Here is a 15,691-nt window from a genome sequence, read left to right as displayed (position 1 = left end):
TGCAAACATCCACTTTTCATGTCCTTCATAACTTCTAATTTAGAGAAAGGCATCAGTAAAGGTACCATTGGCTTGAGAACAAAAGTGTCAAACGCAGACAGAGTCTTGTAATTTATTGAGAACCATTAACCGAAACATGAAATACTGTGAGTGGAAAGTGCATGGCTTTCGTGCCATTGCCAGGTGTAATCACCTTTCTTTGACGCTCACATTTATGTAGTTCTGAAATTTTCTCAGATAACTGAATATATTTAGCTCTCCTTTTCCCAAGTTCCAACAACTACTTTAATTCTTAACAATTTTTTTAGATCTGGAGGCAGATTTGGGTTTGTGCCTGTTTGCAAAAGCAGAATGCAAACCAGATGAAAAGGTGCTCACAGAATGAGTTCACAGAGTGAACTGTATTGGGGTAGTTTCCACATGCTACGTGCTTCTGGGAGTGTAATTTCCAGAGCCTTTTAGGAGATGAAAAGGTTTATAAGAGCTCAGTCACACTTTGCAATTACAGAAAATTATTAGTTGCATTTAGATCAGTCAATTGTACAAATGGACCAATTTGGGGTTTTTGTTTGTTTGTTTGTTTAAAATCCTATCCCAGAATATCTATGGGTCAAGTTGTTCAGGTGTCATTCACAGAACAGAAAACTCACTATGTTATCACCACAAAAAGGAGGGTGAATGATTCATTTATAATTGTTTTGAGAAGGTCAATTTAACAGCAATTGACACCCAAGATTTTTTTTATTTTCAAAAAGGCTCTCAGCCATAAGAAAAGGGTATGTTTTACAAGTAGAACTTTTTTCCACAGTAAACTATGAAACTATAGAACTATATAAAACTATGAAAGGTCATACAGAATCTTCGGTTTTAACTCAAGGAGTAAAATGAGGAAATCAGTCCCCTGGTTCCTAGATTTTGCATCTTGGGTTTTTTGTGACTTTCGATCACTGGCTTGTTAAAGGGGCCGTGGACATGGAACTCTGTCCTGAGAGCTTTCCGCATAAAGCCTGCGAGACGGCATCGGGGCAGGACAGGCAAAATTATAAATACCTGAGCTCAAGTCCAAACCAAAACAATGTTTTAAACGAAAGCTCATACAAAATTACTGTTAATAATGCAAGAAATTCGTAGTTCTGGTTTCCAAAGAAAATTAATTCAGCTCTCTTGTGGATATAAAATGAAGCTTTGAAAAAAGAGGGCTGGATATACTCAGTTTATGCTTAAATGGATAAACTTGTGGCCTGGTTATGGTTGCCGTGGGAGCTATAACTTTATCCTGAATTTTTTAACGTCTTATGTGCTGCCCATAGGTTTTTCTCAGAACTGCTTGTGATGTGGAAGGAGAATCATCCATGAAGGTGGTTGTCTGCTCAGAGGCCGTGCTTCCTCGGAGGGCTGGCTAGGCAGAGTTTGCAGGGGTTTGCATTTTCTGAGGTGGTATCGTGGTAGAAGGAAAGAAGAGCTTGTAGGACATAAGCATCCTTTGGTTCTGCTGAAAAGGAGCAGAAAGATATCACCATCTGCTCTTCTACGGAAGAGGGCTCCTGAACTTGCCTTAACTTCTCTGCAAGGTGCAAACAAGAAAAAGGAAGATATTAAATGACTTTTTTACAGGTCCCTTTATATATTTGGACCTTCCTCTCTTATTTATTGGAAAGAAGAAAGTATTAGGGAGACAAGGAATGGGGGGAAATAAGGACCTCCCTTTTGTTCACTACAACAATCTACACTATCATCATCCCTTACAGGAATTCCCTCCACTCTGTAATCTTTAAGTCCACTGTTTTGGTGTCATCCACTGTACTCTTGGCACCCTACACAATACCTGGCATATTCAGGTAACCATTTTCCTCAACATATTTTATAGTAAAAAATTTCAGGCAGAGACATTTCAAAGAATTGTATGTGAACACCATATGTCCCCTCTAGATCCTATCCTGAACCCTTCGCTATTTTGCTCCAGCATATATCCAGCCAGCGAGCTTCTCTCCATCATCTCATTTTTATTTTTATTATTTTTTTAAACCAAGAAACAGTTTTTTTTTAAGATTTTATTTGCTTATTTGAGAGAGTGAGAGAGAGAGCATAAGAGGGAGGAGGGACTCGATCCCAGGATCCTGGGATCATGACCTGAGCCAAAGGCAGACGACTGAGCCGAAGGCAGACAACTGAGCCACCCAGGCAACCCCATAATCTCCTTTTTAAATGCATTTCCAAGCTGCAAATATCATTTCACTTCCCTCTATATACTTCAGCACCCATATAATTAACTCAAGTTGACTATTACGATTTTGTCTCTTTTGAACGCATGAGATGCACCTATCTTAAGTAAACTAATGGATTTTGACAAATGCATACACCTGTGTAACCCAAACCCTTATGATACAGAACATTATCCCTCCTCTGGAAGAAGCCTCAGGATGATCCCAGTTCATCTCCATCCTTCCATCGACATTTTCTTTTACTGCAAATTAGTTTTGCCTGCCCTAGTACTTCATATAAACAGTTTCATACAGTATGTAGTCTTCTGTGTCGGGCTTCTTTCATTCAGTAGGATGTTTTTGAGATCATCCATGTTGCTAGGTGTAATATAGTTCTCAATAAATATTGATTTGCTGATTTTTATCATAGTGCTGAGAGATTCAAGTTGACCAAATGTATTTACATTCAGTTATTATAACTTGAATATCTCTTATTAAACTTTTGGTGGGGGGGGCGGTGTTCAGGACTGCTGTTTGTGGATGACTCAGTAAAACAGGGCAAGTTTTGTGGAAGAAGTAAAATAAGGCATCTTTTTAAAATTAAAGAAAGTGGGGCACCTGGGTGGCTCAGTTGGTTGAGCATCTGACTCTTGATTTTGGCTCAGGTTATGATCTCAGAGTCGTGAGATCGAACCCCATGTGGGGCTCTGCACTCAGTGGGGAGTCTGCTTCAGATTCTCTCTCCCTCTGCTCCTCCCCTCTGCTCTCTAAAATAAATACATCTTTAAAATTAAAGATAGATACCAAAGGATGGTTATGATTGGAGCACATGAGATGGGCCAGACAGGAACTGACCCCAAACCTCTCCCCTTCTCACAGGTGTAGGTGTGATGGCTAAACAGGGCACTTTCCACAGGAACGTTTTTTTCTAGAATGTTCACTTGCTGTACCCAAAGGCAGGATGTGACTTGGCCAAGGGGGAATCTGCGTGCTTGAGTTCTTTCCGCAGAAGTTCCCCGTTCTGCAGAGAGCGAGGCTGAGAGCCAGCAGCAAGGAAGTAGAAGGCAGAGCTTCCAGTTGGTGTCTGTTGTGGTAAACGTGACTGGCTTTTTGGGGGAGTACCAATTAGCTGGAAGAGTCCCAACTGAAAATTTTCAGAAGAATCCCCTCTAACCCACAACTGTCTTCTCTAAAAGTGGGTTCCCAAGCTCAGGAAGGGTGAGGGACACTGTCCTCTTCAGCATGTGAATTTTGTGTTTATTAGTGATGTCACATACCTGTCAGGGTTCATCGGAGAGTTTCAACCCCCAGAAATCTATGTTCTCTTTAATAAGAAAAAAAAAAAAAAGAAGGGGGCTAAACTCAACTGTGGCCTGGAGCTGACCCCAGCTTACACGCAGTCCAGATTACTACCTGGAGGCACCTGAAATCTCAGGTGGCCCTTTCGGGTTAACCCAGGTGGCTGGATCTAAACTCTTCAACTCAAGGCCTCAGCCTCCTTCCTGAGCAGGGTGTGGGGGACCAGCCACCGGGCACAGAATTAAAACAGGTTCAGACATGGGGAACTCCAAGGAGTGTGCAATTGAAGACCTCATCAGCCTTCGCGAATTGTGTTTCCCCCCTGTCTCCAGCACAAGCATTTTGCCTTTAAAACATTACTTAGCACCCCCATGGACATTTGGGAGGACAAGGGAAAAGGAGGCAGATAGGAGTTAGAGGAGATTGGTTTGGAAACTTTGAGAAAAGTCTAGATGCACTTACAGTTGGCAACTGGCTGCCTTGCATTTAGGATAATTGCAGGGACTGGGGCACATTAAGACATAATGCTCAGGTTGCTGCTGCCTGTGCCACGGATCATCTCACCAATGATGGTCAAGATGGGACACATTGCCACTAAGAAGGTACCTTTCTTAGGAGTATTTCCTGAGCTGTTAAAACGCCAAGATTGCTAAACCACCCTTGGTGGCTTTGAACAAATGTAAAGAGGTCAGCTGGCTGCCTTATTCCCCAGCGTGCTGAGATCTGGCACCGAAAATATTGTCACTAAATGCAGTAAATAACCACAATGTACCCAACCTTTTATGCACTCATAACTCAGTATATTGGAAACTATTTTCCTTTGACCCATTGCAGCCCACCATGCCCCACAGTCCCAGAGGGGTCAAGCCACGATCCTGCCCCTGAATAGTCACGCTTTTCCGAACATGCCCAATATGGGGGCCAAAACTTTGTCACCCTTCGGTGGAAATCAAGAGGTCCCCTCAAACGCAGCAGCATGTCTGCTGTGAGAGGGGCTGGCACAGGCTTTGGCCAGCCCGCAGGTTTCCTTTGACCTTGGTTATGTCCAGGAGTGTCGCTGTAAACTGCGAGGCTCGCCTTAAGGTGGAAAATAGCATCGGTTTCCACTGCCACCCCAGATAGCCAAGTTCTGCTGCAGGGCGATGGCGGGGAGATGGTCCATTCCAGGCTCCTCTCCTGCCACCCAGAGAGCTGCTCGGAGGCCGCCTACAGGTGCAATCCCGGCACTGCGGCCTGGGCAGCGGGACCAGGACGATGGGAGCCCAAGCCCATCAGCATCTCACTCAGCCCCTCCCCAAACCTGAGCGGACCCCAGTGTGTCCGCCGCCCTCCCCCTCCCGGCTTCCCCTAGACCCTGCCCTGGCACTGTTTGGAAAAGACGCTGGACCCTGACGCTGGGAGCCCTCCGAGACTTCGCAGACTCGGATCGGGGAGGGGGTGGGGCGCGGCCGAGGCTTCCCCTCGAATCTGCGGCAAGCCTGGCTCCGGGAAAGTTTTTCAAAGTTCCCAGCAGCGCCTGCCCAGGTCGCCTCCGCCGGGCGAGCAGACGGCGGCAAGCACGCCAGCCTCTCCGCCGCCGCCGCCGCCGCCGCCTGCGGCTACCGCTGCCAGCAGCGAGCTCTGGGCGGCTCGCTCGCGGGAAGCGGGCCGGGCTCCCGGCGGGCAGGCCCTCCTCCTGGGGCGAAAGCCGCAGCTGACGCAGACGGCTCGGAAGGCGGAAGCTGCCCCGCTCCGACCGCTCAGGCAGCGCCGCGGCGCCTACACCTGGGGCCCCGACGGGCGGGCACAGGCGCCCGGCCCGAGGCGTCCGAGGGGGCTCCCGGGCAGCAACGAGGCGCCGCGCGTCCCTGAGCAACGGACCCTAGCAAGTTCCTCGCCGCACGCTGCCCCCCTTCCCGCCTGGCCCAAAGCTCCCGAGGGCAGGGGTCCGCGCTAAGCCCCGGGACGTCTACGCGGTATCGCGAGTCCCTGAGCCCCCAGCCCCTTCCAAGTTCCTCCCAGTCCTCCCCTCCCCATCAACCAGAGGGAAGGGGCGTGTCTTCGCGCGACACGCCTCCTCATGAATATTAATAAGCGCGCATGCGCCTGCCGGGCGCGCTGGGTAGAGGTGGCCAGCCTGGGCCGCGGCTCCCAGACGGGCTCTCCGAGTCCCTCTCCGAGAGCCGGGCGGGCACGCGTCATTGTGTTACCTGCGGCCGGCCCGTGAGCTGGGCTCGGTTTTTTTTTTTTTCTCCCCTCCCTCTCTTCTTTTTAAGCAGCTGATCTGAAAGGGAATAAAAGGCTGCGCATAATCATAATAATAAAAGAAGGGGAGCGCGAGAGAAGGAAAGAAAGCCGGGAGGTGGAAGAGGAGGGGGAGCGCCTCAAAGAAGCGATCAGAATAATAAAAGGAGGCCGGGCCCTTTGCCTTCTGGAACGCGCCGCTCTTGAAAGGGCTTTTGAAAAGTGGTGTTGTTTTCCAGTCGTGCATGCTCCAATCGGCGGAGTATATTAGAGCCGGGACGCGGCGGCCGCAGGGGCAGCGGCGACGGCAGCACCGGCCGGAGCACCAGCGCGAGCAGCAGCGGCGGCGGCGTCCCGAGTGCCCGCGGCGCGCGGCGCAGCGATGCGGTCCCCACGGACGCGCGGCCGGCCCGGGCGCCCCCTGAGCCTCCTGCTCGCCCTGCTCTGCGCCCTGAGAGCCAAGGTAGGAGACCGCCGGGCCTCCTTCCTGGCCCGCCCTCTCCTTTCCCTCGCAGCTCCCTGGACGCCTGCGGTTGAGCGCCTGGAGAGGGCTCGGGAGCCCTCGGGCGCCCGGCTCCCCGGCCGGGTCCTGCTCCCGAGACGCAGCCCCTGGGCTGGGGAAGTCCCGGACCTCCTAAATCTACCCTCCAGGTGGGGCAGGGGGCTGCGTTCTCTCCGTTCTTCACCCCGGGGGCAGTCGTCGGATTTCTCCTGCGCTCGTGCATTTTATGCCCGGGAAATCACGTTGAGTCTTTGCACTCGGTTTTGCAAAATTATTTTCACTTGGCGCTGAGGGCTCGTCGGGGCGGGTGGGGAGGGAGTCGTTACTTCCACCCTCGAAGAAAACAACTTTCCCCTGCGCTGACCTCCCTCCCTCCCTTCCTCGCCGGCAGGTGTGCGGGGCCTCCGGCCAGTTCGAGTTGGAGATCCTGTCTATGCAGAACGTGAACGGGGAGCTGCAGAACGGGAACTGCTGCGGCGGCGTCCGGAACCCGGGGGACCGCAAGTGCTCCCACGACGAGTGTGACACGTACTTCAAAGTGTGCCTCAAGGAGTACCAGTCCCGCGTCACGGCCGGGGGGCCCTGCAGCTTCGGCTCGGGCTCCACTCCTGTCATCGGGGGCAACACCTTCAATCTCAAGGCCAGTCGTGGCAACGAACGCAACCGCATCGTGCTGCCTTTCAGTTTCGCCTGGCCGGTGAGTGAGCCGCGCGGTGAGGGGGGGCCTGCCGAGGTCCGCACCCGCGCCTGCCGAGCCCCGCTCTCTCTTGCGAGAGGGATTTAAAGGGCCTTGGCTTGAAACTCCGCGCTAACTGGAAAAGTCTTGCGGGGTGGGGTGTTAAGCAGCCGAGACTCTATCGTTAGATCTCAGCAGGCCCCGTGTTCGAGGCTTTTTGCTAAGCGCACAAAAGTGGGGAGCCCCCAGGGGTTTGTGAGGCAAAGCTCCCAGGAAGGCCAGTTTAAACTTGCAATTTGAAGGCCCTAGATTGACCCCCCCAATCCCCGAGCTGGGGGTCCTTATAGACGATCTTTGCTTAACCATTTAAACCTGATGGGCCGTGGAAAGCGACGCGGCGCAGTTTTGGCCTTCGAACGCCGTCCAAATCGGCACCCTCCCCTTTCTCGTGAGCGGCCTGGAGAGCGGGTGTGTCCTTCCTGGAGGGTGTGGGGGAGCCTGTTTCCCGCTGCTCTCCGGGAGACTTTGGGGCGTGCGGGGACGCGCTCTGGGCTGGATGTAAGGGCGCGGGGGCGGCCGCCGCTTGGGGGTGTGTGTGTGGGGCGGGGGGTGTCTCTGGGCCATGGCTGGAGCTGGGAGCCCGAGAGCCTCCGCCCCCTGCCGGCCCCTTCCTGCCCTCGCCCCCGCGCCGTGTAGCCCTTGTGGCCTCACTTCCAGCGGTTCCCGGGCTCTGGAACCAGCTGTGTTTGCAAACTTCCCCGGGAAGGGCGGGGGTGCGTCCTCGTCCGGCGGGCGCCCGGCCCCCGCTAGCCTCCGGGGGCGTGTCAAGGCCTGGAAGGGGCGGCCCACTAGAGGCGGCTGCTGAGAGTCCAAGTGCGTGGACCCCCGCCCCGGGCGCCGCTCGAGGCCCCGGGCGCCGCTCACCGACCCTGCAACGAGGCCCTTGCAACATCCCAAACTGGGTAGAAGGAAGATGAGCGTGATTGCAGAAGGGGAGGAAAGGGGAAAATGCTGGTGCCCTCTGCTCCGCTCGCGCTGTCCAGGAGGCGTGGCTCGTCGCCAGGACTGGGGCTTGGCCCAGCCGGTGCTGCCAGGGTGGGCGTTGAGGGGGGAGGGGGAAGCTCGGTGCCCAGGGGAATACTCTCTGCCACGTGCTCTGATGGGGTGCACTCTACTGCCTCCTATCCGCGGGCTGGGGCTGTGATTCGAATCGCCGGGAGGGGAGGAAGGGGGAGAGTGCCTGGGTGTTGTGTGTGTGTGTGTGTGTATCTTGGGGTGGCTCTCAAGGCCCGCATTTACCGGAGCTGGCATTATAAAGTGCCCTCTGCCATGAGTGAGATAAGACAGTTATCGGAAACATGCCATTAAAAGGGACTTATAAAAACCCATGGTATGTAGAGTTCTCTGAGAATGGAGGGCTGCGTCTGTTGTGGGATTTCAGTTTTACAAAGAGTGTTTATCTTGTTTGTTAATCCCCTGCTAGGGAGAACTTTAAAGAGGCTGGCCACTTTTTAATCTGTGCCCAAGTTAACTGTGAATACTGACCGCCCTTGAACTTGTGTTTGGAGTTTAGGGGGAAGGGGCCTGCAGGTGGTTCCAGAGGATCAGTCCGGAGCCCCTTGGTTTTCACAAGACCATAAAAGGAATCTTATTAGTGATGTGGAAAAGCTGCAGGCCTGGCTGAGGCTCACTTTGGAGAGTAGGGTCAGAGGACCGCTTGGATGAGAACAGGGAGCCTTGCTCCCTGGACTGGTTCTGGAAAAGTGACCTAGAAGGTGTGTCTGTCCCCATTTGACACTTGGCAGAGTCCTAGATGGAGAATGAGCAGAAGCAGTGTGTGGGGCAGAGTCGATTGATTTGCTGGTGCTCTTCTGTGGTTTCAGGGCCCACGGGTCACCAACCATGAAATAGACTCTCGGCTTTTCTAGAATAGGGAGACCGCTGGGGCTACACTGACTGTGGTTCTTTTGAAGTTGGGCCAAATGCATGTATCACTCATAAATGAGTCTCCACCCTGCCCCCCTAAAAGGCCTGCTGTGAAACATAAGCTTTACTTCCCAAGAGAAAGTGGCGTTTAGGTGTATTGTTTTAGTTTATTTTCCCGAGTGTGGTTAGAGAAACACCACAGTCTGTAACTTTCAAGAATGATTCCAGGGTAAGTGTTAACCGAAGTGAAAGCACTTAGGTATTGAAGTACATAGAGCAGTTTCATTCAGTTTGGCAATTGAATATTAATAAGCATGTCTATTTAAAACTGACTTTCTTGAATAAGTAATAACTGAACTTGGTACAGAATTCAAGACGAAAAGACGATCTGGAGTTTTTTTTTTTTTTTTTAATCAAACCACCTTGGACTTCCAGCCACTTGCGCCCCAGACCCTTAGGCAGTCCCGGTTACTGTTCGCATGGGTCCTCCCAAATGTGCTGACCACGGAAGAGCTGTGGTCCAGGGTGCACGGTGGAAGGTCAGTTTAGAAGGTGGTATAATTCATGTCTTTGTTGGGAATTACAAACTCAGTCAAACTGTTCATGTTCTAGAGAGGAAGAAGAGGAAATGAGCGGTCACATTTGAAATCTAGTCCACATTCCAGTGTCCACGTGGGGAGCTCTGTAGAGGTGGGTCTGCCCATTGGATAGTATCTGGTTGTGTTCCACTGAATGTCTGCTGTCCCAGCCCCAGGCTCGTGGTTCTCATTGGTGGCTTCTAATCCCCATACCAGTGCTGTGCTCACAGGGTTTTGACTTGAAGCAACTGGCCTCATTTATGACCCTCCAATCAGGGGGACCCAGTGATAAGAACATACATTATGGAAGGTAATTGGGCTCAACGGGAAGTGATTTGGGAATAACCATTTATAAGTCCTTGAAATGGTTAAGTTGCACCTCCCAAAATTAGTGCTAAATCCCGGTAGTACCTGCTTATTAAAAATCCATTAGTGTACTTACCACTACCCAGCCCCTGAAGCTTTTTAGGAACTCCAGAACCCCAGTTCGCTGAATTGATGCATTGCAGGCCCTGCAGTGAAGTGCATCTAGAGAAACTTGGGGGGAAGCAGTTGACGTATCTGGTCTCTTCTTGGCCTCCTATTTAAATGCCATTGACCGTGATAAAAGGCTGCTGAGAACAACTGAGTTTTTCAGGGAAATCCCGTGAAGTGTGTTTCTTGCATACCAGAGGGACGCCAGCTTTGGCCCCCTTCACGCTTAAGGCCTGATTGAACAACTGCCACGAGTTTGGGTAAATCAGATGCCCCAAGGTTCATCACAGAATGTAATTGACATGTCCTTGTCTTCCTGCCCTCTGCTGTGTTTCTGGGTCCCTGCACCTCTGTGGGTGTGGTGTGGACACGTGGAGGGTGGAGGGATGGGGTTCTCATTTTAACCGGCTCCTTTCGGCAGCCAGTATCTACAACCCATGTGGCCACAGTGCATGCAGACAAACCGCGCCCAGGAGTGTAAGTGCTCAGAGCAAGGGATTGTGCTCATGTGGAGAAAACCTCTTCTGCTCTGACACCTGTGTCAAATTAAAGTGATGAAATGACATGTCTGCATTGCAAAACCAGGCTTGGTGGGGGAGGGGAACCTGTGCTCACTTTGTGCTATGTGTCTGCAGAATGGCCATTCCCCAAATGAAATCACCATTCAAGGTACTTGGTTTCTAATTTTTTTTTTCTCTTCCAGGTGTAAACTGCTCTGTTTTCTTTCTCCTTATTGTTTTATTTCTTAGCAACTTATTCAAACCTCCAGTACTTGTATGACTTTGCAACCCACCAACTCCACACCCATAATTCTACAGGGACTTCAGACATGTGTGGGGAACAGTGAAGTTTTGGCACCAAGGCCGTTGGGGTGAGGAGGAGCGGCATCAGCCTCTTACAGGCATGTCACTCCCCTGAAAACCAGCGATCTGAATACTGCCTAAAATCTTTATAGCGAAGAGCGGTAAGGGACCCTTTGGGTAGAAGGCGTGTGGGAAGTTTAGCATGGAGAAAAATGTTCTTCATGAAGAAATGTAGCCAAGGCAATAAGGAGTCTTCATGTTCCTGAGCTGAAAACAGGGATGCAAACAGAGGCCGTGGCTGGATTCACAGCAGCCACCAGCCCATTGTAAAGGGCCAGCCCTTGGTTCCAATGTCCAGCTTTCCAGATTATGCATTCTTACATAGTAACTAATCTCTGGGTGTGCATATAGTTAGCATATCATCCATAAAGGCAAATATTCCAGAGCAGCCCCCCTTGGTAAACTCTAAGTGTGTTCCTTCTGAGAGAAGGGACACTTGGCTCCAGCTTTTAAATACACTTAAAAAATTAGAACAAAGTACATTTAACCTACTTTTCAACTTTAGGAAGATCTATTAGGATGCACGGGAAGTGATGATTCTTGCGATTCCTAAAACAGTGGCAGAGATGGGACAGGGTTTCACATTCAGAAATGCTCCAACTTTATCTTGGCTTGTGGTGCTGAGTGGCCATGTTGTGAGCTCCTTGCTTGCTTCTGACCACAGCAGGGACTGCCCTGCCCTGTGGCCCTTGTTTTCATGGTGCCCGCGACATTTGTCACTGGGGCAGTGCATGTGCAGGGAAGAAGTTCTGCAACGTGGCTCCCAGTGGTTAAAAGTGGTACATAGTCAAACGTTCAGAGTCCTCTACCAGCTCAGCCCAGTTTTTATGCACTTTTGGTAAATAAGTAGAAAGGCTTCTTGTTCAGGCTTGCTCTGTGTGAACCGGACGGTTGTGCTTGGCTGGCTTCTCGGTATTCTATCTATTAACCTCGCCACCCTTTTGTAACTGGTGCATTTAATTATCAGTGGGATGCTTTTCAAACAGGTAAGGGTAATGATGGGAAAGGGGGTGGGGGCATCTCATGGACAGCCTCCAATCTGGATATGAGCTGTGGGGCCCACTTGGTGAGTCTTTGAGGTGGGCTTTCATGAGAAAATCACCCTTTGTAACCAGATAGGACTCTATTGAAATGTCAAGCCCCGCAGACTAAATTGCCGTCTCCGGCTGAAGTTGTCTTAGCCTGGCCGCTGTGGGGCAGTTGTCCTCTCTTCAAGCCTCCCGTTGCCACAGCCGTGGGACCCGTGAATTGTTCGTGTGAGCGTGCGTGCGCCCACACATGCGATCTCCGAAGCCTTTATTTAATATGTCTGTGACTGGAATATTTTATACTGTGGCCACCCAGACACAGGCAGGACAATAGTGTGGCCGAATTGACTGAAATGAGGATTACAGAGAATAATGCAGCCTTTCCAAAAAATACTGCTAATACAGGGCCCGCGACAGGAAGCGACAGTTGAGTCAGCAGAGCGCAGGGCCCCAGACCAACCCCGGGGCTGGCCGCCTGGCACAATGGGCCCCCCCCCCCGGGCACGTCGGGCATCCCCAGAGTGTGGGCTCCCCAGCCGCCCAGCACAGCGGCCTGGGGTTTTGGACGCCGCTCGCGTGCCGTTTGGATGGCGGTTTGTTTGTGTCCGTCAGCTTGGCAGGAATGGAAGCAGTCTCTTCTCAGGGCTTGGTTTGGCTGCCACTGTTGCCAGGAAAAGGAAGTTCCCAGCTGCCAACACAATTACCTTTGTTTCTTACATCCCCCTTCTTAATGTGGCAATTAAGTGCTTAGCCCTGTGCCCGGTGCCAAGGTAACCACTGTGGAGTCAGATGGGCGCAGGACACCGCCCGCCGCAGCCCTCCCTGGGACGCCTGGGACGCCTGGGGAGTTGGAGGCCAGGCCCCTCCTCTAGGTAAAAGGCCATGGCAGTCCTCCCCAAAGGTTGTCCTGAGAGCTGGCCATTCCTCTTTCCTGCTCCCCAAGCATGAGGACCAGCCTCTGTGGCCAGATTGCCCTGGGCCTGGAGGTGTGGGAAGGGGGAGGCGCAAACCCACACCCAAGTTCTGTTAGCTCCCCCCACCCTCCCGCTTTGCCCTCCCCCGCCCCCATCATTCTGGAGAGATTTACGAAAAAAGAAGAAAGCAAGGGGACTTTCCTAGTCTTACTTTTGTAGTGTAAAACCAAGAAAAATCCAGGTATTTGCTATTTCTGTTTCTTGTGGGTGGTATTTTTGTATGAACTTGTTAAGTTGGACACTTGCCCATCATCTGGCCTGGCACCCTCTTTCCAAGCCCTTGGGGGGGTGCCTAGCGGCTTGGCCTCTGCTGGGGGTCAGATTTGCAGTTACAAATTGGGGGTGACATGATCCTAGCAGATTGCATCCGATTTTTAGTCTGGTACTGGCCTAATCTGACAAAGTGCATGGTCTGGATTTCCCGAGTCTGGATGTATATTCTGGGATGTACAGAGGTCAAGCATGGGCCTGGGAATAATTAAAAGTTCCTAGCAACAAATAATCATTACCAAATTATCTTGATTGTTGATCTATAGTGTGGGGATGGAGTGGGAGGTAAGAGGGCCTCCTAATAGGGACGTTGGAGGGAATCCTATCTTCTGAAGGCTGGGTGGGAGGAATCCTGCCCTGGGAGGTGAGGCCCAGAAGCATCGGCCCTTCTCGGAAACCAGGGAGAGTGAGACAGTCCAGAGAGTCTTATTTATTTTGTTTGGCAAGGCCTTGGTGCCAATGCTGGAGCCCCCAGCCCTCACCCCCTGTCCACCTCTGAGAAGGCAGTTCATGGACAATCATGACACTTGGTGTCCCTGAGCTCTGGTGCTGCTTTGCTTAACTCTCTTCCCTCAAGGTTGGGCAGTGTTGGTCAGCACCTCCTGAGGTCTTCCCAGCTCCGGTGAGGAGGAGCCTGGGACACAGCTTGGTCTTCCAGGCCCTTGTGCAAGGACGGAAGGATGCCTCCTCCTTTGAGCCTGAAGCAGAATTAATACTGTCATGCCAGCTCAGGCCTGGCACGCCTTCCCCTTCTGCAGGGTTTGTGGCGATGACATGTTGAGCGCTTGTCCGAGTCTGTCAGAACTACGAGTATCAATGCATTTAATCAGAGGATTAATTACAACAATACGTGGAAGTAGAGAACATGGGTCTCGACGTGGCCAGTGACCGAAGGGCTTAATTATACAGAAATAGCCCCACATCTGGCCTCATTTGGACTTGGCTCTCCCCTCCAATCAGTAGAGAAATGTAATTTCTTGCTGCTCTCAGGGAAGAGTCCTGTAATTTGTAGTTAGTCCCAGGAAACTTAGAGGCTGTAAATAAGGTGTAACTTTTACTAATAAAATATTAATGATGACAACAATGAATTTGGACCCAGGGCCACCAAACAGGAGAGGGCTTGGTATGTGCCCCGGCTTGCCTGGTTTTGCTTGCTTTTCTGAGCATTTTCCCACAGTTATCAGTGAACGAAATGGAATCCTGCTCTGCTTTGAGTATGAAACATATTTCGGCTGAATTCCAAGGCAGGGTCTATCACAAGATATTTTTATATTCGGAGACAACACGCTGTGTCTGTGTGTGAGCAGTAAGCTTGCCTAGAGTTATGAATGAAGCGCTTTTTTTTTTCTCTCTCTCTTTTGCTCCACTTTCGCCTCCCCTTGTAGGTGCCTTCTCTTGGTGATGGTGTTTCTGGCGCAGGGTATTATTTGAGCAATGTGCTCAATGTGCTATTTCCGATGCACTGGTATCTGTCGGTGACAAGAGGGATACAGAGGAGGAGGGACATTTTTTCCCCCACCCCCCTCCGATATCCTTCTCCAGCGCCAAGATAGCAGGTTTATTTAAACCCTGGTGTTTTGTGAGACTGACCTCATTCTAAATTACAAATGAAGATTTGAGTAAAAGCGGGAATTTGCTAATGGCTTGGATTGGGGGTGGGGGGTAGAATTCCGAGATAAGCCTGGAAGATAAAAGGTGCCTTCAGTATAATAGCTGGCATCCTGCCAGTGTCCAGGGAATTTGTTTAGTTAGTGGACTCTGATTATTCCTGGAATGTTAGATCTTATTGACAGATAAGTCCATCAATAGCTATAACCTATGGGTGTGCGGTTATTTCTCCCTTTTGTACTTTCGTCCCCAGAGTCTGCCCCCCAAGCACCCCAAGTTGGGTCGCTGCCTTTGTCTCTTTGCACCTACCTACCCCCCGCCCCGCCCCGCCCTGCTTCCTAGAGTCACCTGATACTTGTGGGAGCTGAGATGGTCTTGCACAGACAGGGCTTTCAAAAGGGTTCTGAAAAGGAAAAGGGGACCTCCCTAGGGATTGCCCCAACAGGGCCCAAAGTGTAACCTTAGCAATACCCGGCCCTCCTCACTGGATGCCCCCCCCCACCCCAATACACATACCTGGTTAGGTTAGCTTGAAGAAATTCTTTGTGGGTTTTTTTTTCTTTTTCTCTTGCACTAGTGTTAGGGGTCTGGAAAGTTTTGGAAAACTGTAGAGTGTTCACATACAGGGAGGTGGTATTTCCTGATCATGACTTTGGGCTGCTTGCGTAAGAGGACGATGACCAACACACAGTGGGCCCCCGCCAGGTGGAAGGAGTCCGCCTGGGGGTGGGTGCCAGGGAGGGGAGGGACCTCAGTTCCACAGCAAACAGAGTTTTCATTTTGACTTTACGGTTTTATTTGGCGAGGTATGAGGGGAGGCCAAGCAAGTAGGACATTTGGGAGCTGATCCCTATTTCTGGATACTAAGCTGCTGTTGTTCTGTGTTGCAGAGGTCCTACACTTTGCTTGTGGAAGCGTGGGATTCCAGTAACGACACTCTCCGTAAGTATCACAGCAATGGGCTTTCCTCCAGGTGTGTCTTTCTGGAAGTGTAGTGCTTGGAGTATGGTAGTGTCGGAGCTGGATCTGTCTCCTGAGTGCTTCAGAGGACTTGGGCCACTCCCTGCTG

At 51.2% G+C, this 15,691-nt stretch overlaps 1 protein-coding gene across 1 annotated transcript in view; it reads left to right on the top strand.

The window, feature by feature from the left end:
• The first annotated feature begins 5,611 nt into the window (after positions 1–5,611).
• Positions 5,612–15,691, top strand: part of JAG1 (jagged canonical Notch ligand 1) — a 35,078-nt gene continuing 24,998 nt past the window's right edge. Inside the window, 3 exon segments of the mRNA XM_081833240.1 lie at positions 5,612–6,186; positions 6,617–6,922; positions 15,513–15,564. Of these exon segments, the coding sequence (XP_081689366.1) occupies positions 6,106–6,186; positions 6,617–6,922; positions 15,513–15,564 (439 nt within the window). The 5' untranslated portion in view covers positions 5,612–6,105.

The sequence above is a fragment of the Leptonychotes weddellii genome, chromosome 10, assembly GCF_054177405.1.
Source record: "Leptonychotes weddellii isolate Sample4059 chromosome 10, ASM5417740v2, whole genome shotgun sequence".
Taxonomy (NCBI): Eukaryota; Metazoa; Chordata; class Mammalia; order Carnivora; family Phocidae; genus Leptonychotes; species Leptonychotes weddellii.
The sequence above is the reverse complement of the archived record's forward strand: the minus strand, read 5'-3'. Positions and strand labels throughout refer to the sequence as shown.